The sequence below is a fragment of the Netta rufina genome (genome assembly GCF_964035555.1).
Source record: "Netta rufina genome assembly, chromosome: 20".
In the NCBI taxonomy this organism is placed as follows: domain Eukaryota; kingdom Metazoa; phylum Chordata; class Aves; order Anseriformes; family Anatidae; genus Netta; species Netta rufina.
In genome coordinates, this window is record NC_140144.1 from 1,687,293 (window position 1) to 1,708,275 (window position 20,983).

At 57.2% G+C, this 20,983-nt stretch overlaps 3 protein-coding genes across 6 annotated transcripts; 2 read left to right on the forward strand and 1 right to left on the reverse strand.

The window, feature by feature from the left end:
• Nucleotides 1–447: 447 nt before the first annotated feature.
• TMEM203 (transmembrane protein 203) lies at nt 448–2,311 on the reverse strand. Its single transcript, XM_084299301.1, has one exon. The coding sequence runs from the start codon at nt 2,216–2,218 to the stop codon at nt 1,808–1,810; it is 411 nt and encodes a 136-aa protein (XP_084155427.1). The 5' UTR covers nt 2,219–2,311; the 3' UTR covers nt 448–1,807.
• Nucleotides 2,312–2,450: 139 nt separating this feature from the next.
• On the forward strand, nt 2,451–17,394 carry NDOR1 (NADPH dependent diflavin oxidoreductase 1). Of its 4 annotated transcripts, none has more exons than XM_084299222.1 (16): nt 2,451–2,550; nt 3,031–3,165; nt 3,626–3,703; nt 4,219–4,316; nt 5,014–5,112; nt 5,582–5,683; nt 6,207–6,413; nt 6,501–6,635; nt 6,778–6,899; nt 8,822–9,042; nt 9,418–9,525; nt 10,157–10,271; nt 11,186–11,332; nt 11,891–12,009; nt 14,632–14,726; nt 17,207–17,394. In XM_084299222.1, exons 2-16 carry the CDS (start codon nt 3,031–3,033, stop codon nt 17,349–17,351), a joined length of 1,926 nt encoding a protein of 641 aa, XP_084155348.1. In that variant the 5' UTR covers nt 2,451–2,550; the 3' UTR covers nt 17,352–17,394. The 4 variants fall into 4 exon arrangements, with proteins under 4 accessions (XP_084155348.1, XP_084155349.1, XP_084155350.1 ...); XM_084299223.1 differs by having other exon boundaries at nt 2,495–2,533; XM_084299225.1 differs by lacking the exon at nt 2,451–2,550 and adding an exon at nt 2,581–2,825.
• A 2,302-nt stretch (nt 17,395–19,696) lies between these two features.
• LOC311217060 (ring finger protein-like) lies at nt 19,697–20,668 on the forward strand (the record flags this gene model as incomplete). Its single annotated transcript, XM_084298797.1, has 1 exon — nt 19,697–20,668. The coding sequence occupies one exon, from the start codon at nt 19,697–19,699 to the stop codon at nt 20,666–20,668; it is 972 nt and encodes a 323-aa protein (XP_084154923.1).
• Between the last annotated feature and the right edge of the window lie 315 nt (nt 20,669–20,983).

Here is a 20,983-nt window from a genome sequence, read left to right on the forward strand (position 1 = left end):
GCTGAAAAGCAAGAGAATCATTGGGAGCTCCTAGTGCTTTACTGAATTACTGGATTATTGCAATTAATTATTGGAATTTACGCTCTTTGCTTATACTTGCTATCCTGGGCCACACTTCCCAGCCTGTGTGTCTACACCTGCTCACAGGGACTGCACAGGTCCCCCTACTCCTACTCCTGGGCAAGAGCAGCCCTTGACCTCTCTTTCAAGTCCTATTCTATGCAAATTCTCTCCTTGAAGCCTTCAGCTCCTGCCCTTAATCATCACAGTAATATTTGTGCACTCCTTGTGCAGGCCTCAGAATTTGTAATGAACTTTTTCCAGGATGAAGCATCAGGCACCTTGCTAAAGAAAGCTTTTTTGAAAGGGAATATCCTGTGAGATCTGCTCTGAATTTGCACCACAAGTTTATACAATTAGCACACCAAAAAAATAAAATAAAATAAAAAAATAGAAATTGGTTGTTTATTTCCTGCATGCCTCTGAAGTCTAAAAGCAAACAGAAGTTACACAACAGGCTAGGTAATTACAGATTTTCTAGAACCCAGGTATGAATCTGAAAAAGTCTCTTTTATGCAACCTGAGATGCATCCTAATTTCTAAGATTACAACGAAGTCCCACTCTGCAGCAATTCTCAGCTCTTTTTTATTGCATGCTCTGCCAGCTACATCCCACCTCTTCTCCTGAATTTGAGAGCCCTTTATGCAGCAGTTTTCCATTTCAAGACCTTATCTCCATGAAACAGATCCTGAGAGCGCAGAGAGCACAGGGTGGTACCAGTGGGGTGGATGAGGCAGACACAGATGGGTGAGGGAGCAGTTGAGGCTCAACAGGAAGCCCAGGAGGTGTTTTGTTGCCACCATCATTGCAGAGAGGGCTTGACAATTAATTTTCCAAAGGAGAACCGTCGTCTGGGGCTGGGCACCAAAGTAACATGCAACATCTCAGGGTCAGGGGCAGACCCAGGTTCTCAGCACCCTTGTGGTGGCTGTGACACTGTGACAGGTGACACAGAGGTATGTCTTTGGTGCTGGGAGCTCCCCACAACATGGACATTTAACACTTCGATCTGTACATCTGGCTGAGCTACCCCTTGCCTTGCCCTCCCAGTACCCCCACAGCTTTATGTAGGAAATGGATCTGCAATACAAAGAAAAAAAATTACATTTCTGTTCAAAAACACACACATCAGTTCTCTCTGTCTCAGAGCACAGCCCCATAAAATCTCATCAATACACTGAAGGCACCAAGTACCACTCAGGGGAAAGTTGGAAATAAGTTAGCGTTGCTGTTGGTGACAACAGATCGATATGATTGTGGTCTCGGACAGGGTGGCGCAGGCGATGCAGCAGCTACGGTGCTTCTGGCCAGCGGCAGCCTGAGGTGTGCGAGGTGCCTACAGCAAACAACCAGCCTCCACGGGACTCCTGTTGTCCCAGCAGCAGTTTTAGGTACAAATGCTTTCTAGTAAAAAATAATAAATAAAATCAATCCTTCCATACACTTTTATTTTAAAATAAAATAACCGGCATACCAGACAGTGCCTGCACATTGCGATATTTTAAGACTAACACCAAGGACTACATGAACCTGAAATAATGACGCTGCAAAAGGATCTTCTGAAGAGAGATATGTACACAGCTATGTACAAGGTGACGGCATGCTGTCGCAAGCCCTGCCTCTCACAGCACTGCACCTGCACCCAAAACCTCCGTCCAGAACCCAGGATAGCAGAAAGCCCCCGGGCGGCGCTGGGGTCCCCGCAGAGCCGGGTGTGCCAGCCAGGGCTGGCGCGGGGCTGCGGGCTCAGTTCACGCGGCAGGCCCGGATCATGAGCAGCTGGAGGAGGATGAAGACGGGCGACATGATGAGCCCGTACCACAGCTCCCGCGTGTGCTCCACCAGCTTCTGGCACAGCAGCATCTCGAAGACGAACTTGAGGCTGAGGATGGTGAGGATCCAGAAGAGCCGCAGCACGGCCAGCCGCTTCTCGCCGTCCTGGAACAGCCGCACCGAGACGATGGCGGTGAAGTAGGTGCTGAGGCCGTCGGCGGCGAAGAAGGGGACGAAGACGACCCACCAGGACAGCGCCGAGGCCTCGCTGTCCACCTTGAGCACCAGGAGCACGGAGAACACCAGCAGGGCCAGGCCGTGCAGGAAGATCTCGAAGGTGGCGAAGCCCAGCCACTGCACCAGCTCCCGCAGCGAGAACAGCATCGTCCCGGACCCGGCCCCAGCCCCGGCCCGGGCGCTCGGGGGCCGCCGCTCCGGGCGCACCGGGAGGGCCCCGCCCCGGCCGCCCCGCGGGGCTCGGAGCTGCGGCGGCGCCGCGCGATGACGGCGGCGGAAGCGGCGCGCGGTGGGTCCGGGGCCGGGCCCGGGCTGGCGGCGGGGCCCGGCGGCCGCGGCTCCCCCCGGGGCTGGGCGGGCAGGGCCGGGGCGGTGGGGCCGGGACGCGGCTCCCTGCGCGGGGCCGGGGGCGCCCGGGGGGACGGCGCTGAAATCGGCAGCAGGGCGCGGCTGGTGCTGGGGGTGTGCGGAGAGCGGCGGTGAGGGCGGGTGAAAGGAGCCTGGGCGCGGTGCGGTGCCCCTGGACCCTCCTCTGTGCCTTGGAAGCGGGGACGGGGCTGCAGCAGAGCCCGTGGGGCCCCTGCGGGACAGGGTGCTGGGACCAGGCGGGTGTCACTCGCTCAGCGCCGCCCGGGCTGGAATCGGGGTCATGGAACGGCTCGGGTTGGAAGGGACCTTGAAGGCCGTCTGGTTCCAACCCCCTGCCATGAGCTGGGATGCCACCCGCTCGATCAGGTTGGAAAAGAGAGCCCAGGTGCCCTGAATTGTGCCACTGTCACCAAACTGTTCAGCTATCCTCGTGCTTGCTGCTTGCAGTGTCAAGCCCTCAAATTTCACCTGAACCCAGAGCTGCCAGCGCTCCTTTGAAGCCAGAGTAGGGTGTTGGTGTGATGCCCAGCCCCGAGCAGGTCCGACTCTGTCTTGGCTCCTGGTGATTTCTCTGGTTTTGTCTCTTGCAGATGGCAGAGCGGAGACTCCTCATTCTTTATGGCAGCCAAACTGGGACAGCTGAAGATACAGCTGAGAGAATAGGCAGAGAAGCCAAGCGCCGGCACTTCCAGTGCAGAGTAGAAGCACTGGACAGCTATGACGTGGTGAGTGGCTGTGTAGAGGGCTGCTCCAGACAGTTATGGTCTTGTTTCACCTCCAGCAAACCCATTTCTGGGACTCAGGCATCCTCCACCCATGCTGTGACCTCCTGTGTTTCACCACATCCCAGCTCTTTCCCCTTCCCGAGAGCAGCTTATGCTTAATTCAGCTGAAAATGTGAAAACTGAGCAATGACTCTTGGGATAGAGGCAGTGTTAGCTGGCACATGATCAGCCATGTCTTGCGTTTCTGCAAGGCGGGGAGCACCAAGGAGCTGATGCGGGGGGCAGCAGATGCTGCAGTGCCTGTAGAGGAGGCTGTGTCAGACGGGGCTGTGAGTTTTAAGCTAAATGGGGTCTGTCCTCAAGCTCAATGCAATTAGAGTGGCTGGGTCCAGACAGCTGGGGCATATCTTTGTAGGCTGCTGGCCTGAAGGTGCTTTCTCATGCTTGTTTGTGCCTGCAGGCAAACCTCATCAACGAGCTGTTGGTGGTATTTGTGTGCGCAACCACTGGCCAGGGTGACCCACCTGACAACATGAAGGTAGGACATGTTCTGTGTACATGGCTTTTATGTACCTGGCCTGTGACCTGATTTATTCCCTAGAGCAACTTGAGTGATGTTTGTTTTTTTTTTTGGAAGGGGGTGTTTTGGGGTAGCACATGTCATCCTGCACGATGGTGTGAAATGGATGTTTGCTCACTCAGAGCAGCCTTTTGGGGCTTGCCTTCAGTGGTAGTCTGCTACTGCCAATCTTGTTTGGGGCTGAGAAACTTCTGTCACTGATGGGACATGAGCTGGTGAGATTTCAGCAGCTTTAACAGCTGAGATGGACCCCGCAGTAGCAAGGTCCTTGGGTTTGTGGAGGGCTCACAGAGCTTTGTTTTCCTCCCATTGTCAGTGGTAGCTGCTTTCAGGTGCCACCTTTGTAGAAAGCCGTGCTCCCCACTCTGTCAGGACTCAGGCAGAAGGGGTCCTGAGGGTGTGCGAGGGGGGAGCCAGCAGCCAGGGTAGATGTCTGTGCACAGCAACGTGACTCCTGGCCCTGTCCTTCGTAGATGTTCTGGAGGTTTCTGTTCCGGAAGAACCTGCCACCTTCTTCCCTCTGCCAGATGGACTATGCTGTGCTGGGTCTTGGTGATTCCTCCTATCCCAAGTAAGTAGCTCTGGTGCTCCTTGTGGCTCAGATGAGACAGTGGTTGGGCAATAGAGGGGGCAAACAGAGGCAAAACTTGGCTCTAGAGCAGCAGCTCGGACAAAACATAATTCCTACCAGCCTTCAAAATCCTTTCTCTACCAGCCCAATGTGCCTCCAAAACCCAAGAATTGGGCTTCTGCCCATTTCTTTCCTCCTGGCCTTCTCAAATAGATGCTTTGCAGTGTCTCAGACGCTGTCTCCCAGTCAATTTTTACAGACGTGCTCTTTTCTGAATTACAGGAAAGCCTGCACCACAGAAATGTCAGTGGGCAAGGCTAACAGGAGGCATCGAACATAATTTTAGGTGGCAGCCAGCCCTATTGGTCTCAGTTCTCTTCCAGAAGGTTGTTCCCATGTCCCCAACAGAGCTGTAGTGGGGCAGGAGGGGAGTGTGACGGGGCGCTGTAGGGCGCTGAGGGACCAGAGGGAAGGAAGCATTTCTCTCTCTGGGTCACAGGCTGTCCTGAAGGAAATCTGGACCCCTTTGAGTCTCCGAGCTGTCCCACAGCAGAGCCATGGGCTGGGCGTGTGTGTGTGTGTTGGGTCGGGCTGGACCTGCCCTTGTGCTGCTCTGGTAGCTCCGGCAGCGTGTGCTGGCTTGTGTGTCGTGTTGGAGGAGCCCTGCCCTCCACGGCTGTGATTATTCTCTGCCTAGGTTTAATTTTGTTGCCAAGAAGCTGCACAAACGGGTACTACAGCTTGGGGGCAATCCCCTGCTGCCAGTGGCACTGGGAGACGACCAGCATGACTTGGGGTAAGTGCCCGGTGGAGGGGTGGCAGGAGGGGAGGCCCTGAATTGCACTATGATTTTGTCCTTGGGCTGATGGCAGGGCTGTGTATGCTCTACTCCTGCACTCCAGATGTGGTCAGTGGCCTCTTCCTGCTCTGTGTGAGCATGGTGGTGTCTGCTCAGACCTCTCCTGTGCCAGGGCTGGGTTGATTTCCTTTCCTGGGATGTCCTGTGACCCCCAGCATGTGCCAAGGTCTTGCAGAACTGCAAGGAGTGACTGCCTGTGCTGCGAAAGGGCAACAGAGGTGGTGTCCCAGGGCTGGTGCAGCATTGTCCAGGTGCAGCATCAGGCCCACCAAGAGAGCAAAAAACAGTTGTTCGTGGCACTGCAGCATTCCTCTTCTGTGGCAGCAGTGTATTCTGCTGGTGTGGCATCTCTGGGGCCTGAAATGATGGTGACAGAGTCACAGCTGTCTGAATCTCCTCCTTGCAGGCCAGATGCAGTGATTGATCCTTGGCTCCTGGCGTTATGGGACAAGATCCTTGCCTTGTATCCTCTTCCTCCTGGCCTTGAGATCATCAGTCCTGATGTACGGTAAGCGCAGAGGGCTGCTGGGACCGGCTGGCATGAAATGGCTTCCATGGCTGTTCTCTGGGGTGGACACATGCCCACATGCCCTGCTTTGACCAGGAAGCCTCCCTGCACAGCTCCCAGAATCCCAAGCATTCCTTGTACTTTGGCCGTGGGTGGCCTAACTTCTCCCACTAGATGGGATGTCCTCTTGTCCCCTGGCTGTGCATGTTGGATTATCAGCTGCCCTGGCAGGGTTCTGCCCATTTCCCTGTCCCAGTGCCTCTCTGCCCTTGGCTGCCCTGCTGAGCCATGTGCCTAGCCAGCCTCACTTTGCCTGCCCTGCCACCTTTGGGATCTCCTTCTAGCAGACTGGCTGTGTTGTGATCCCTTTCCACAAACCAGCTCCAAGGTACAGGAACAAAGGGAGTTGAATATTTTGGGAGACTTCAGGGCCTCTCCCTATCTCCAGCTTCTAGAGCTAAGGTACCAGAAAAGCTGTGACATGGAGGTAACTGCACTGACTGCATTGCTCTCGTTCCCACAGTCTGCCCCCAAAATACACCCTGCACTACCTGTCTGAGGACTCCATGCACCCTGATGGTGACCTGCTCCAGCCTACAGCAGCCAGGGCTGTTCCCTCTGAGCTACATCCCTTTGCTGCCCGGATGGTGTCCAACCAGCGTGTCACAGCAGAATCCCATTTCCAGGATGTCCGGCTCATTGAGTTCGATATTGTGGGATCAGGGATCACGTGAGCATTTTTTCGACTCTCCCTACCTTTTCTGTGCAGGATCAGGTGTCCCATAACCTTTCTTTTTCTTCCTCTTCCCTTCTTCAGTAACACTGGAGATTGCAACTTGTTTCCTACAAATGTGGTCCTGGCTGTATTGTACCATTCCATGAGAAAGCCAGGGCGTGGAGGGATGTGTGGCAGTGTGGGTTCTGCTCGTGGAGCAGCTCTTTGCCTTGTAAGGTTAGGGAGCGCAATGTTAGTGACACTGAGAATTTGGCTGCGTTGTGGCCTCTCCCCTGCTCTGGGTGCTGGTTGGGGTTGTGGTGCAGTGCCTGCAGGCCTGCCCCTTAGCTGTGCTCAGCAGGTCCTGCTGCATCTGCAGGTTCAGTGCAGGAGACGTGGTGATGATCCAGCCTCAGAACTGCCCTGAAGACGTGCAGCAGTTCTGCCAGCTGCTGCGCCTGGATCCAGACAGAAGCTTCTTGCTGAAGCCCACGGAGCCTGGTAGGTCCTGCTGGCTTCTCCTTTCCCTCTCTGCTGGGACAGGGAAGCCCACTGAGCCTGGAGCTCTGCTTTTCCTTTGCTTTAGACCCAGTAAATAAGGCATTGAGAGTGGCTGATGCATACATAACATCTGCCTGCCTTGCAGTGCTGGGGCTCTCCTTCCCTCCCAGCTCTGTGCATGTGGGTCCGATAGTAGGGCTAATGTAGAGAGGGGCCCAGTGGTACCCGGGCTGCACCTGTGCCTTTTTGTCTTTGCCAGCCCTGAGTGTGAAGGATCCTACACACTCCCCAGCCCAAGACCCAAATCAGATTGCTCGCAGTTCTACCCCCATCCATCTCTGATTCCTTGCTGGGGTACACAGGTCCCCCTGCTTTGCCTGCACCCCAGCATCCTAATGCAGGTGCTTCAGCAGCAATACATTGGCACCAACAACTAGAAAGAACCCCCACAGGTATCCACAGCCTAGGCACTGTGGATACCCCACAGGTATCCACAGCTAGGCACTGACGTAGCTCTGCAGTCTTCATGGCACTGGGAGAGTTTTCTATTCTCTCTTTTTCTGTTCTCTCTCTGGTGTGCCCAGCTCCTCCCTGAGCAGAGCACACTCCACACTGACAGTGAAACAGGATCCCACAGAGATCACAAGGAATTGAAGATAGGAAGTAACTTTGAGATTTGAGAACTACTGGAAAACTCACCCCAAGACCTTCCTGTGCCTCAATTTATGAGGCTCTGACCTGTGTTTTCATTTGTTCCCTTCTTTCCTGATTGTGTCTGGGAGTGAAGGAACACAGACATCTTCAGCATCACACTCTTTTTGCCCATACAGGGAGAGCACATGAATCCCTTGATAGCCTCCTCTACAACCTTCCTGGTGTGGTCTGCACTAGGAAAGGAGAAGTTCTGGACCTTTCAAAGGATGCAGAGCAGTTGCCAGCCCCTCTGCTTGCTGCCAGCTGAAGCTAGACAGTGCTGTGAGGACCCTCCGATGGGCTTCTGCGGCCCAGGAAGCGTCCAAGCCACTGTGATAGGGAAGAGCTGTTCTGTCTCCAAGATGCCACAGCTCCATCCCCACCGTCTCTGAGTACTCTTGTTCCCGATCTGTCCCAGCATCAATCCCTGGCATTTCAGTCCACCTGCAGGGATCTGCCTCTCATGAAGAATCTCTCTCATGAAGACCCTGACCCATGCACCTGCAGATCAGCATGTGAGCATCCCCATCCTTTCAGGAGTCTGTCAGGCTGTAAAACACATTGCTGTCAGTTTGGCTTGATTGATCAGATGTCAGATTTTGCAGAGAAATTCTGTGGTCCTTTTTTTAGGTAGCAGTGGTCAGGACTATTTTCATCCTTTCTTTCACCCCACCTGCTGCTGCACAAGGAAATGTTCTCAGCATCCACAGAGGTTACAGCAGGCACCTGCTCTTTAGCCAGTAACTGCTCCATTGAGACTATATTTCCTGTCTTCCCCTCTCCTCCTCTTTGACTGTCCCTCAGTGCTGTGATTTTTGCCTGGCAGGCAAACCCAAGACTCAGGATGCTTCTCACACCCTTGGGAGGGAAGGAGGAGACAAGGACAGGCCCAGCACATAGAATACTGCTGTTTGTTTCCACTATGGTGTGTGGGCAAGGTGGGATGCATACATGTATGGCCGTGTCCAAAAACACCTAAAAACAATTAAGGGAATGCTCAGCACCACTGACTTTCTCTGTTGCAAGCCTGTGTGCTTGCAAAGCAAGTTAGGGAGAGCAGGAGGGAGTGGGAGCATATCAGGGGGAGCAGCAAAGGTGGTGGCTAAAGCCAGTTCCACTAGCGCCTTCGTGTAGTGTGTGGATGCCCCCAGGCAGCATGGTTACCCTTGTTTGGATGTCTGGGGAGTGCCAGAGCTAGCCCTAAGCTCGCCCTTGTGCCACACTTGCAGGCACAGCCCTCCCTGCCCTCTTGCCACAGCCCTGCACCATCCGGCACCTGGTCACCCACTACCTGGACATCTCCTGCGTGCCACGGCGCTCCTTCTTCGAGCTCTTGTCCTACTTCTCAACGAATGAGCTGGAGCGGGAGAAGCTGCAGGAGTTCAGCTCTGCGCAGGGCCAGGAGGAGCTGTACAGCTACTGCAACCGGCCCCGCAGGACCACTCTTGAGGTACGCCTGGGGAGTACAGTGGGACCATCCGTGAGGGCTGTGCCATTGCATAAAGCACCCAAAGCAGAGGAGGCAGTTGATGGAAGAGTATTTTCTTGACTTTCTTGAGGAATTTAATTTACTTCACCCATTTTCTGAAGTGTCCTTGGATTAAGCAGGCCAGGACCTGCTCTAAATTCTCAAGGCTCTCATGGTTTCTGTGCCACAGACTGGGGATGAGGGCAGGGCAGTGGGACAGGGAGATTGATGCTCAGAGATACGTGCTGTGGTACCTTCAGCCAAGGGCAGTGTGGGACAGCATTATGGGTGAGCTTCTGCTGCCCCCAAAAAGCAGATATGGGGTGCACCAGGTCTCACCTCTCTGTGGCTTTACAGGCCCTTTGGGATTTCCCTCACACGACATCTGCCATTCCCCCTGAATACCTGCTGGACCTCATCCCTCGCATCAGACCCCGTGCCTTCTCCATCGCCTCCTCTCTGCTGGTAAGAGCTCAGTCCTTCTTGGCCTTATGATGGGCTCTGAGCTGAGCGCCAGGGCACTGCTGGTGCTGTGCACACCACAGACCTTCAACCTGTAGTCCCTGATCCTGTGAGCACCCATAGCCTACCCGAGACCCTTCTGCAGATAAGGGCATTTGTTCTCCTGCAGCCCTGCAAGTGCTAGGGTTGACGCAGTGCAGAGCTGTGCTGCTCTTGTCACAGGGAGCTGTGGAATGTGGTGCCACAGAGGCTGGGAGGCCCCTGGCCGCGGCAAAGGGGTAGTGCTGCTCCTGCTGCTGCCGGGAGGTGGCGGTGGGACCCGGCCTGGGCGGCCTGGCAGGCATCAGCCCAAGCACTGGTGGCATGGACCAGGGTTGGACTGAATCTGTCACTGTTTTCAGCTACACAGAGCATTCTCATGGCAGTGCTGCTCTGGGAAAACCTTCCATAGCTGAGAAAGTTTGGGGCAAGGATTGCTCTGTTCTGTGCCCAAATGGCTGTTCCAGGCTGGGATGTGCATTGCAGATCCCCTGGCAGGAGCTGGGCATGGACTCTGTCCCTGGAGGAGGCATTGGGTGCTTCCTGCAGAGCTGAGCCAGGCATCTCGTTTCTCATGGCTTCTGTCTGCACACAGGCTCACCCCGACCGGATCCAGATCCTCGTGGCAGTGGTGCGGTACAAGACGCGGCTCAGCAAACCCCGCCGTGGTCTGTGCTCTACCTGGTTGGCTTCCCTCAACCCAGAGCAAGGTAACTTTACATGCACAGTGTGAGGACCTTGGGTGCTTGCCACAAAGCACAGTGGTCATCCCATGGGACTGTGGTGGTGTGTGCAAGCCACGTGCTGGAATTGTCTCGACCTTTGGTGGAACACCACTGTCAGGAGAACAGGCTGAATGCATGGTAGCTGCCCTTCTTTGCTGCTCCCGTCCTCTTCAGAGCATGGTGTGCTCCCTTAGCTTACCCTCAGCACTGTGAGCTCCTCATTTTCTCTGTCATTCAACCCTCCTGCTCCTAGTGCCATTGTGCCCCACTCCCCACAGGGGGCTGCTCCTGGCATCCTGGAGCTCATATTGCTCTGACTGCTGGACACCTCTAGCCTCGTTACATCAGCTCTTGGAAGGATTGTCCTTCCTATGAGCATAGGCATCCTGTCCTGCGAGACTTGTGTGTGCTGCTCTTCTGCTTTAACCACAAAACCTCTCCAGCTGGGTCCCCATGCAAATGTGACAAACGTACAAGTTCTCCTTGCAGAAGGATGGTGGGGGATTGCTCCAGGACAGGATGGGGATCTTCACACTGCTCCTTTGGCTCCCAGAGGAGGCAGGCTTTGCTCTCCTTTACAGGGTAGCCAGGTAGAGATTTCCACTGCTGTCTTTATCCAGGCACCAGCTGTGTGAGGAGGAGGCTGTCCCAGTGCCCTTGTGCTGGGGGGCTCTTGCTTTGTTCTGGGGTTGACTCAAGTCCTTGCAGATACAGTCCTGAGACAGCTGAAGGGCTTTTTACACACACACACACTCTGTTCTTTTGGTACCACGATGCTGGGTGGCGGTCAGCCAGGCACAGTATGCATCTCTGGAGCACTGTGGAAGGGCTGGATGCTGGGTCCAGTATTGTGGGTGCAGTGGTGTGGAGTGATGCTGGTTAGTCTGTTTGTTTGGCAGGTGATGTGCGAGTCCCTCTTTGGGTGAAGAAAGGAGGAATGAAGTTCCCAGCTGGCCCTGACACCCCTGTGATCATGATTGGCCCTGGCACAGGGGTGGCACCTTTCAGAGCAGCAATACAGGAGCGGGTAGCACAAGGATGGAAAGGTGAGGGGCAGTCGTCAGGGGAACTCGGGGTGCAGGCAGGTCTGTGTTCAGCACAGGGGAAGGAAGGACTGGGAGCTCTGGAGGGTTTGGACAGGCCTCAGCGTCGCTGTGGTTGGGTGGAAGCAAGCTGGGCTCTGGAGGAGTCAGCACCAGAGTTGGTGTGTGCAGCCTGTGTGATTATTCACAGGCTGTGCTGCCAGGTTGCCCCGTGGGGCAGGGCAGGGCTCTGCAGCGGCTCACTGTCATCTCCCTGTAAGTGGAGTTGGGTTGCTGAGTTCGTCTTCTGCTGTGCAAGGAGTTGTGCCTCTGTCCTTGTTCCATCCGCATTGCCCTCACTTTCAGCGGGAAGCTGCAAATGGGCTGGTGGAGGGAAACAGCACCTGGGGCTCTCCCTGCCCTACCTGCCAACCTCCTGCGTTCCCAGCACACAAGGACCTCTGGTTGCCACAGGTCACCTGCGGTCAGGCTCACACAACTCCTGAGATTTGTGGGTGCCAGTTGTCCCCAGCCATTGCAGGGTGTTTGTTCCACCCAGCCCTCATGGTCTGCTCTCTGCAGGGAACTGCTTGTTCTTTGGCTGCCGCCAGAAATCCAAGGACTTCTACTGCCAGGCAGAGTGGGAAGAGCTGGTGACAAAGGGCTTCCTGACACTCTTCACGGCCTTCTCCAGGGACCAGGTTAGTTCTTGGAGGAGGAGAGGAGCATCTCAGGCAGCACTGATGGGGGCCTGCTAGTGTTTCTGGCCCCTATGCCTGTTGGCATGGTCTGTGAAGGGCCTGGTGGGGTGGCACAGTGGTCACCTCGCTCCCCTGCATCACCTGAGTGCTGGCCAGGATTGCCACTGGCAGCACAGTGCTGCTGCCTGGCTGGGACACAACTGGCTGAGCTGAGCTGGAAAGGTCACTAGGACGGGACTGGCGAGTGCCAGAGCAGATAAGGTGTTAGCCAGCTTTGTTTGGCTGGACCACGTGAGTGATAAAAGGCTCCCAGGCCCCTCAGAGGGGTCACCAGGCAATAACTTTTCTTGGTTGAATGCCACCCTCCCCACTGTGTCGCTTGATCACTGGCTGAAGCTGAGGAGCTTTGGCCTCCTGCCCTGTTTCATGGTACCTCCATGCCACCTCCCCAGAGCCTCAGCTGCAGAGGCGGAGGCTTCCCAGAGGGAAGAGCACCCCACTCCTCAGCCCTTCATTTTGCTCCCAAGTTTCCCAGGCAGTGTCCTTGGTGGGCAGCTCTTCCTCAGCCCCCCTCTGGGCTGCAGGGTTTGTTTTTTTAAAATTGCAGGAGTGGCTGGGCGAGCTGGGACTCTGACTGCGTTGCCCAGTCCCTTGACGGCATCAAAAGCTCAGCCTGGCTTTGAAATAGAGATCTGATAAAAAGGGTCAGTGAGGACTGGTATTCCTGGGTAGCTCAACTGCACCAGTCCTTTTCTTCTGGCTGTGTGTATGCACTGACACTAAGCCAGCATCTTTCATCTGGTCACTTGTAAAGCACGAGTTGAATGCTCTGTGAAGGTTTTCCAAGCCTTTGATTAACGGGAGCGGCTCTGCAGAGTTTTTTTTTGGATGGCTACTCTGACTTTTCACTGATGGCTCACACAGTGGAGGGGAAATATGCAGCTCCCCAAATCTGGGGAGCAGCCCCAGAGCCTCCTCCTGCCCTCCAGACTCTGTAGGGACAGGTCTGGCTTCAGCATGTGCCTCCCAGCCTCTCATCTTTGCTGACTTCACGGAACAAAGCAGGTTGTCATAAGGGTCTTCTGCCTCATCCTTGCAGTTTTTTTCACAGGTAAGCAAGTGGCAGCAGAGCCAGGTGGGATGTGCTGCATCAGGACATTGTACCTGGAGTTCTAGCAGATGTTAACTTGTCAGAAATCTATTTTCAAAGAGCCTGGCAGTCTCTTTGAGCTGGGATGCTCCACAGCTGAGAAGGATTTCCCTCTTCTCTCTGAGGTGCCCTTTGCAGTGACCTTCTGTCACACCGTGTCTGCCCTGCAGAGCAGACTGATCCCTGCCTAATGCCCCTGTCGCTAATTCTCAGCAGGATGCCCTGGGGTTGAGCCGAGACGTCATGACCTGAGTTTGTCACTTGGGTGCTCTGGTTTCTAGGTAGCTTCAGGTCCTTAAGTGACCTGCTCAGAGCCCTGGCCTTGCTGGTCGAGCCTCTGTCAGCACTTAGCTGATTAACGTTAATTATGCTGAAGCTGAGCTACTGGCTGGCTGGGTTGGTGTTTGCAACAGGCTTGCTTACCTCCTGCAACTCACACGGCTGGGCTGGGGCTGTGGAGCTGGGCCCAGGGACGACCTGCCTCTGTGCACTGGAACTGCAGGGGCCCCGTGGGACCAGCTGGCTGTACGGTGACAGCCCTGGGGACAGCCAGTGCTGTGTGGGGTGTTCCCACGCACACCTCCAGACTGCGGGCAGCGCGAGCCTGGGATGCAGCAAGAGCCTTGATGCCCGTGGGGCTGGATGGGAGGTGGGGCGACGCAGGGAGGAGGCTGCGTCTGCAGCTCACCTCACCCCTTTGCAGAGCCTGGCGTGGTGGGACATGCAGCAGAGGGCCTGGCCTGCATCACAGTGTCACCTTTGTCACGGAGGAGCTGTCTGGGCCGGCAGTGAATTCAAGCACGTTGGCCATGGAGTTCCTCTTGGGCGGGTGCCAGGGCCGTAGGCAGGATGCTTGAAGTCTTGTGGCTTAACCCTTTGGAAGCTCTGCTCAGCCGGTCTGTGCTGTGCCAAGAGCCAGACGTACCCGGTCTCTCAGTGCAGTGGAGGGGCAGGGAGTGGGACTGATGCCAGCCCTGCTGGCTTCCTGCCCTTTTGTTCTGTCCCAGTCCTTCAGCTGGTGACAGGACAGGCACCAGCAACCAACGGTACGAGAAAGGGTCTCTGCGCAGCAGCAACCCTGGCACAAGGGGCTGTGGAGCCTCCTCTGCCCATGCAGGGAGAGGAGGGAGCCCTCGGGGGGTACCCTGGTTCACAGCTCTGCACCCTTGGCTGTTCTCTGGAGCTGACAGCAGGCGGGGAGCAGCCAAGGAGTCTGGGGGCTATTTGGGGGGCTTTCCCCACCCAGCTCCTGCACCCACCTCCCACTGACCCTGCCTGATTGCAGCGGTCTGGGTGTGGGATTCCCCTTCCCTGTGCAAGAGTTGGTCCCACTGCTTTGCCAAGCTACCGGTGCCCCCCACTTTCCAAAGGGGCTGTGCTGCTTTGGGCTCTTGTGAACAGCCCCTGGGAGAAATCCCAAGGGCCATGAGTGCTGGGGCTACTGGCAGGCTCAGCGCTGTGTTTCCCTGCAGGAGGAGAAGGTGTATGTTCAGCACCGCATCCAGGAGAACCGAAGGCTGGTGTGGGAGCTGCTGACCAGCAGGAGTGCTCATGTCTACCTGGCTGGGTGAGTGAGGTCTCCCTACAGGGGCCAGGGGAATAGGGTCACATATGGTTGCTTCTCCAGCTCCCTGGAGGCTTTTCCACTGCCCAGCCTCCAGAGTAGTGCTTGCACCCCAGCATGTCTTAGGGGCCTAGAGTGGCTGCTGCAGAAGGACTGCCTGTATGGTTCCTCCTCCCTTTGCGTCCTGCTTGGTGAGCCCTGGGCTGAGAGGGCCATTTCTCACCTACCCTGCACTCTGGTTAGGAGGGGCAGAGCTGACACCATGGTAAAGCTGCTTCAGCTGACCCTGTGTGCCCGTCCGTCCCTCCACCTGCCAGTGCCTGTGGCTGGTGTCACCTCCCAGCAGGGGCTGCCTGGCCTCTGACCCATGGCAAGTCCATGTGTGGGAGAGCCTCTCTTCACAAATCTCTCCTCCAGCGGGGCTTGTTCAAACTGTGCCAAAATACTTGAGCAGGTCCTGCAGCTGCTCGGGTGGGCAGGAGTCTTCTGAAGCAGTGGCTTTTGGGACCTTTGGCACATCCTGGCTGGCTCTTTGCACCCGAGTCTGCCTCCCAGGGGCAGGGATGGGCCGCGTTGCACTGTGGCTTGCCTCCTGTGACAGCTCAGCCATTTGCCAGCTGCTGAGCCTGGGCTGGTTGGAAATCTCCAAGTGGTGTCCAAAAATTGGGGGTTGGGAGCATTTGGAGGCAGAGCATGTGCAGCTCTGTTCCTAGCTCTGTGACTCTTTTCCTGGGCAAACCACTTCACCCACCTGCCCTTGGTGCTGCCTGTATGGCAGGGAGGAGGCTGCTCGCCTGCTGCCTGGGCAAGTGTTATGAAATGCAATGGGCTCTTTGAGCTGATGAGAGGGAAGTGGTGGTGTTTGTCCTGCAAACCCTGTGACCTAGAAAGCACAGCACAAGCCCTGCTCCTGTGCCTTGCTGTCGACACAAGCAGCAATTACAGGAGGCTCTTTCCTGCCTGTCCTCACGAGAGCAGGAACTTCCCGGTGCCTTGCAGAGTGAGACCAGCCTCGCTGCATTCCCGGGAGAAGGAGAATTTTGCTGACTACCCAGGAAGCGTGGGCCAGGCTGCTGGCCACCCCATCACTCCTGTGCTGGCACTGCCGCCTCTTCCATCGTGCCTCCCCGCATTGCAGGGCTTCCTGGGACCCTCACCCCAAAGTGGTGATTCCTACTCACAGACATGGGGCTCGGGTTTGGTTTGGCTCCCTCAAGCTGTACGCCTTGGAAAGAGCAGAGCTTGCATGGCTCTCACCACTGCAGGATTTTGGAGGGGCCATGAAGATGGGTGCTGGTGTTTGGGACGTCAGGGTTTTTCTGAGACCTGCCTCCATGGCCAGTCATTGTCCCATGGTCCGTCCCTGGCACAGGGGTGGCTCTCAGCCCCGAGCAGGCAGCTGGGAGCCAAGGCTGTATCTTCTCACTAACTGTGCCTTGCTTATCTAGCCCAGGGGCCAACATGGTGAGAGCCTCTTGCTTCTGCAGGAGATAGATATTTGACATGTTTTCCATCACAGACACGGCTACATTATCTTGCACTTGCATATCAATGCCTGACTCAGAAATAATACAAGTCTTCCAAAAACAGAAGACCTCCTTTCTGTGTATTTTGGGACATTAATCAGCTTCAAATGCAAATCAAAATTCTGCCTCATTCTTTAGAAACAGCGAGGACATTGCCAGATGCTCATGCCAATTGGAGCTGTCTGGGAATTTTTTTTTTTATTAGATGTTTTTAGTAGCACAGTTCATCAAATGAAACTCTCCAGGAAAAAGTCTGAATTTCTTATTTCCCATAAGAAATAACTGCACTTGGAAACGTTGAATCCTATTTGGGTATTTTTTACACAGAAGCTCATGTTTACTTCATCATTTCTCTTACTTTGAGGTTCTGACTTTCATTACAATTGTCACCATCAAAACAATCATTTTAGATTTATTGCAAGGAGACAGTGGGTGGACTGAAGTGGCTGTGTTCAGTCTCCTCTGCCCAGCTCACGATCAGACACGTTTTGCATTGAGTGTCTCCCCTGAGATGAAAGAATCATTTCCTGACCTTGTGCTAATAAATTATAACTCATGCCTGTTCCCTATGCCCCTCTAATGATGCTGATGGGAAATGAAATGGTACAGGGTCCAGAGCTGAGGGCACTCAGCTGTGATGCTCCTCAGCGAGGGACTAGGTACTGAGGCCACATCCTTGCTTGCAAGTGACAGTGCTTAAAAGCCCTGCATGGATAACAGCGCTGCTTTCTAGGGAGCAGTACCAGCTGCCACCTGAAGCCTGTCATTTATTCTGTGCCAGGGAGCCCGTGTTGCAGGGTGAGGCAGGTTCCCACCAGCCCAGCTCGGTGTCAGCCTGTATGGCCAGGCTTGTGATGGGCCAGCTGCAGGGACTTGCTGCCTCATTGGAGCACAGGGAATGTGGATGTGCCCCTGGTTTTCCTGCTTGCCCATCACGTCACCTGCTCTCTCTTCCAGGAATGCCAAGCAGATGCCAGCAGCGGTGGCTGAAGCCTTGCAGTCAGTGTTGCAGCTGGAAGGTGGCCTGTCGCCCTCCGAAGCAGAGAAGTATTTAACAGCCCTGGAACAGACCCAGCGCTTCCAGTCTGAAACCTGGTCGTAAGCGTGGCTCCCTGCCTCCCCCTTCCCTGTGAGCTGTGCCTGAATAAAGGAACCAGCAAAACAAACTGCCTCTGGCATCATCCTTGGGCTGAGATTCTCCCACCCAGGGCAGGGGTCTGGTGGAGGGGTTGGATTTACCCAGCCTGCCCTTCCCTAATGGCAGCAGGGCCACAGCGGGCAGGGGGATCCCTCTCCTGGGGGTGTGGGTGAAGCCTGGCTCCCCGTGTCTGCTCCCTGCTGGGGCAGAGGTGAGAGCTCTCTGTGCTGGGATGCTGCTGGCTGGCTCCTGTGGGGGTCCGAGCTGCTGTCCTGGGACTTCCAGCTCCCAGGGCCCCCGTACTGGATGAGCAGCACCCGTGGGCATTGCTAGAGCTATGGCTTTGGGGTGGCCGTTGTTTGTGGTAGGACCTAAAGGAAGTGAGCTGTTGCATGGGAGTCTCCCCACCCGGCATTAGTCAGCAGCAACAGCCTTGCTGTAGGAGGCTGCCTTGACAGACCTGTTCCCCCTGTCTCTGGTGGCCAAGGCCAGTGGGGACAGGCACGGGAGGAAGCTTCCATCCCTCTGTCTCTGCTACTGGTTCATCTTCCTGAGCCTGCTCAACACTGAGGCCTGAGCTCTTGGAGCACCAGTGGTGGTTTCCATTGAGTTTTCCCATTCCTTGAGCTGCTGCTCTGCTGGACCCATCCCCTGCCCCAGGCTGGGAGCTGACTCCAGCCAGAGCCGAGTGAGCTGCCAGTCTCCAGCCTTTTCCCTGGCATCCCTGGTGCTGCCAGCCCTGCTCCTGCCCCGCTGGGACCAGTGCCACCACCTTTCTAGCCCAGTTCAGCGAACTCCATGCCACAGTGTAAATAGCAATTAGGGTCCAGGCTGTGAGTCAGGGACAGTCCCTGGGAGTAGGCTGGGACAGGAAGGGACAGGGCTGCCACACTGCGCCAGTGACCCAGCCCCCATCCCACACTCCAGATCACCAGGGTCTTGTGTAGGTGAGCGGTGCTCCAGGGCATTGCTGGAGCTGCAGATCCGCTCTGCCCTGCAGCAGCAAGAGGAAATGGGACATTTCTGGGGTCTCCCCACCCTGCTGTCCTGTGCTGCCTTGCTGAGAGCAGCTGCCAGGGCAGAGCTGGGCGTCCCCAGAGAGCCAGCAGGGAGCTGCTGCATGTCAGCATCCCCCCCCTGTGTGGGACACTGTCTGGGCTGCGCTCACCCCTCCACCCCTCCAATGGCTGCAAGCCACTATCGCCGTCAGGCTGTAGGAGACACGGCATGGAGAAGTGTCCCAGTGCAGGGACCAGCCAGGGGGACAGGGATGAGCTGGGCTCTTCTGGTGGCAAAACCCACCCAGACCATCTGCAGGCAGCGAGGGGTGGCGGGGACACAGCACAGGGGACACAGACCAGGGCGGTCACACAGAGGGAGAGCGGTGTGGGGTGTGCACCAGTGTTGTGTGCTGGGGCAGCGCTGGGCCCATACTGGTGTCCCATACTGGGGCTGTGCTGGAGACTGCTGGGACCTCAGTGGGGACAGTGCTGGGCCCATACTGGTGGGCAGTGCTAGTGGGGCTGTGCTGGGAGCCGTACTGGGTCTATACTGGTTTGCCATAGTGGGGGCTGAGCTGGGGGCTGTACTGAGGCAATGCTGGGCCTATACTGGTGGGCTGTACTGGGACCTCAGCTGGGAGCAGTGCTAGGGCTGAGCTGCGGGCTGCCCCGGGGCAGTGCCGTGCCCATGTCCCTGCAGTTGTGGGGCATGATGGCCGCAGGGCTCCGCTCCATGTTGGCTCCCGGGGTGTGGAGCGTCCGGGGCGAGGGGAAGAGGCGGCCGCGGGCCCAGCTCCTCCCCGGCTCCCACGGGAGCTGATTGGCGCGGCCATGGCTGCCTGCCCCGGGCTGCCTGCATTTGAGCCGCTTCCAGAAGCCGACAAACCAGCCTGGTGAGAGCTGGGCCAGCCCCAGCCCCGCACGGCAGCGGCCCTTGCCAGAGCACCTCGCATTGCCCGGCTCATTGTCTTCGTCTGGACTGCGGTGGGTCAGTACTGCCTTGGCACTGGGGAGGAGGAGGAAGCGGTTGCTGGATGCTCCTGGCGATGCCCCTTTTGGGGTGGTCTGGAACTGGGGGCAATGGGAACGCACCGCGCTTTGGGGGCTCCTGACCCCTCGGCCTGGCAGGTGGCCCCAGGCCGTGACCGAGGGATGACGGGACCCCACACTGCTGCCGCCCTTAAACCCTCCTGGCAGTGGAGCTGAAGGACACCCCCAGCCCTGGAGCAGCACCTGTGTCCCACACCCGGCCCGGAGGGGACTCGGTGGGTGGTGGGTGAGGGGGGCGGCTGCCCCACAGCTGCCCCCATGGAGCTGGTGGTGGGTGAGGAGCTGGGGCCTGGCTCCCGGCCCACGCAGGCAACCGGCGGGGAGGGCCAGGCTGGGCAGCGGGGCGAGAGCGAGCCTGAAGGGCCGGGGGACCCCATGGAGCTGTCCCCGCTCTGCGGAGAGGCACCCGCTGTGGCCTGGGCTGGCTGGAGCCCAGCAGTGGCAGAGGACACGATCGAGCCGCTCCTGAACGGGTGCCACAAGCTGCCCACCCATGGTGCTGTCCTGACAGAGAGGCAGGACTCCCCCACTGCCACCATCCCCATCCTGCCCCACGAGGAGACCCCGGTGCCCCCAGAGGGGTCTCCCAGCCTGGGAAGTGCCTCCAGCTCCATCCTGAGCCTCTCTGCCGAGGATGGGGAGACATCGAACAGCGAGACGACAGTGCCAGAGCCGTGCCACACACCGGTGGGCGGTGAGGATGAGTGCCCCATCTGCACGGAGCCCTATGACGACCAGCGGCACAAACCAGCCCTGCTCAACTGCAACCACGGGCTGTGCCGTGCCTGTCTGCGTGCCATCATGGACACAGCAGCCGGCGCTGAGTTCGGCCGCGTGCGCTGCCCCATCTGCCGCCAGAAGACCCCCATGCTGGAGTGGGAGATCTGCAAGCTGCAGGAGGAGCTGCTGTTGCTGCACGCCCAGCCCAGCCCCACCTCCGCCCTGGCAGTTCCCCGGCCCCCTGTGCTGCCACCCCGGCGCCCGGGCCTCACCGGTGCCCTCGAGCATCACTTCCAGGTGCGCTTCCATACCAGCCGCATGTTCGGGTGCCTGCCCTGTGTGCGCTACCCGCCCTGCCTCATCCGCGGGCTGGGGCGGCTGGAGCGCCGCTGCCGCTGCTGCTACCTCCTGCTGCTGGCCCTGCTGCTGGTAGCCGAGCTGTTCAGCCTGCTCCTCATCTTCCTCCCCATCGTCCTGATGGTGCTGCTCTTCCTCATCCTCGATAAATAGTTCTGGGTTTGTGCCCCCAGGTGCTCTGCAGTGCAGGGTAGAGATGCCAGCTTGGGAGCGAGCCTGGGAAGCCGGGCAGCCCTGGCGCTGCTGGTGAGCCCTGAGCAGGTGAGGCAGCGCAGGAGCTGGGGCAGTGCCCAAGGGAGGCAAGCCTGGAGCTGGGCATCGCCTGTGTCCCATGGGGCACCGCGTGTCACTATGCCATGGCCCCAAAGGGACGGATAGGGCAGGAGCAGGGTTCTGCCTGCCCACGCTGGGGGCATGTCCCTGGGGCTGGGAGCTGGAGGGGCTCTGCTGGTGGAGCAGGACTGAGCT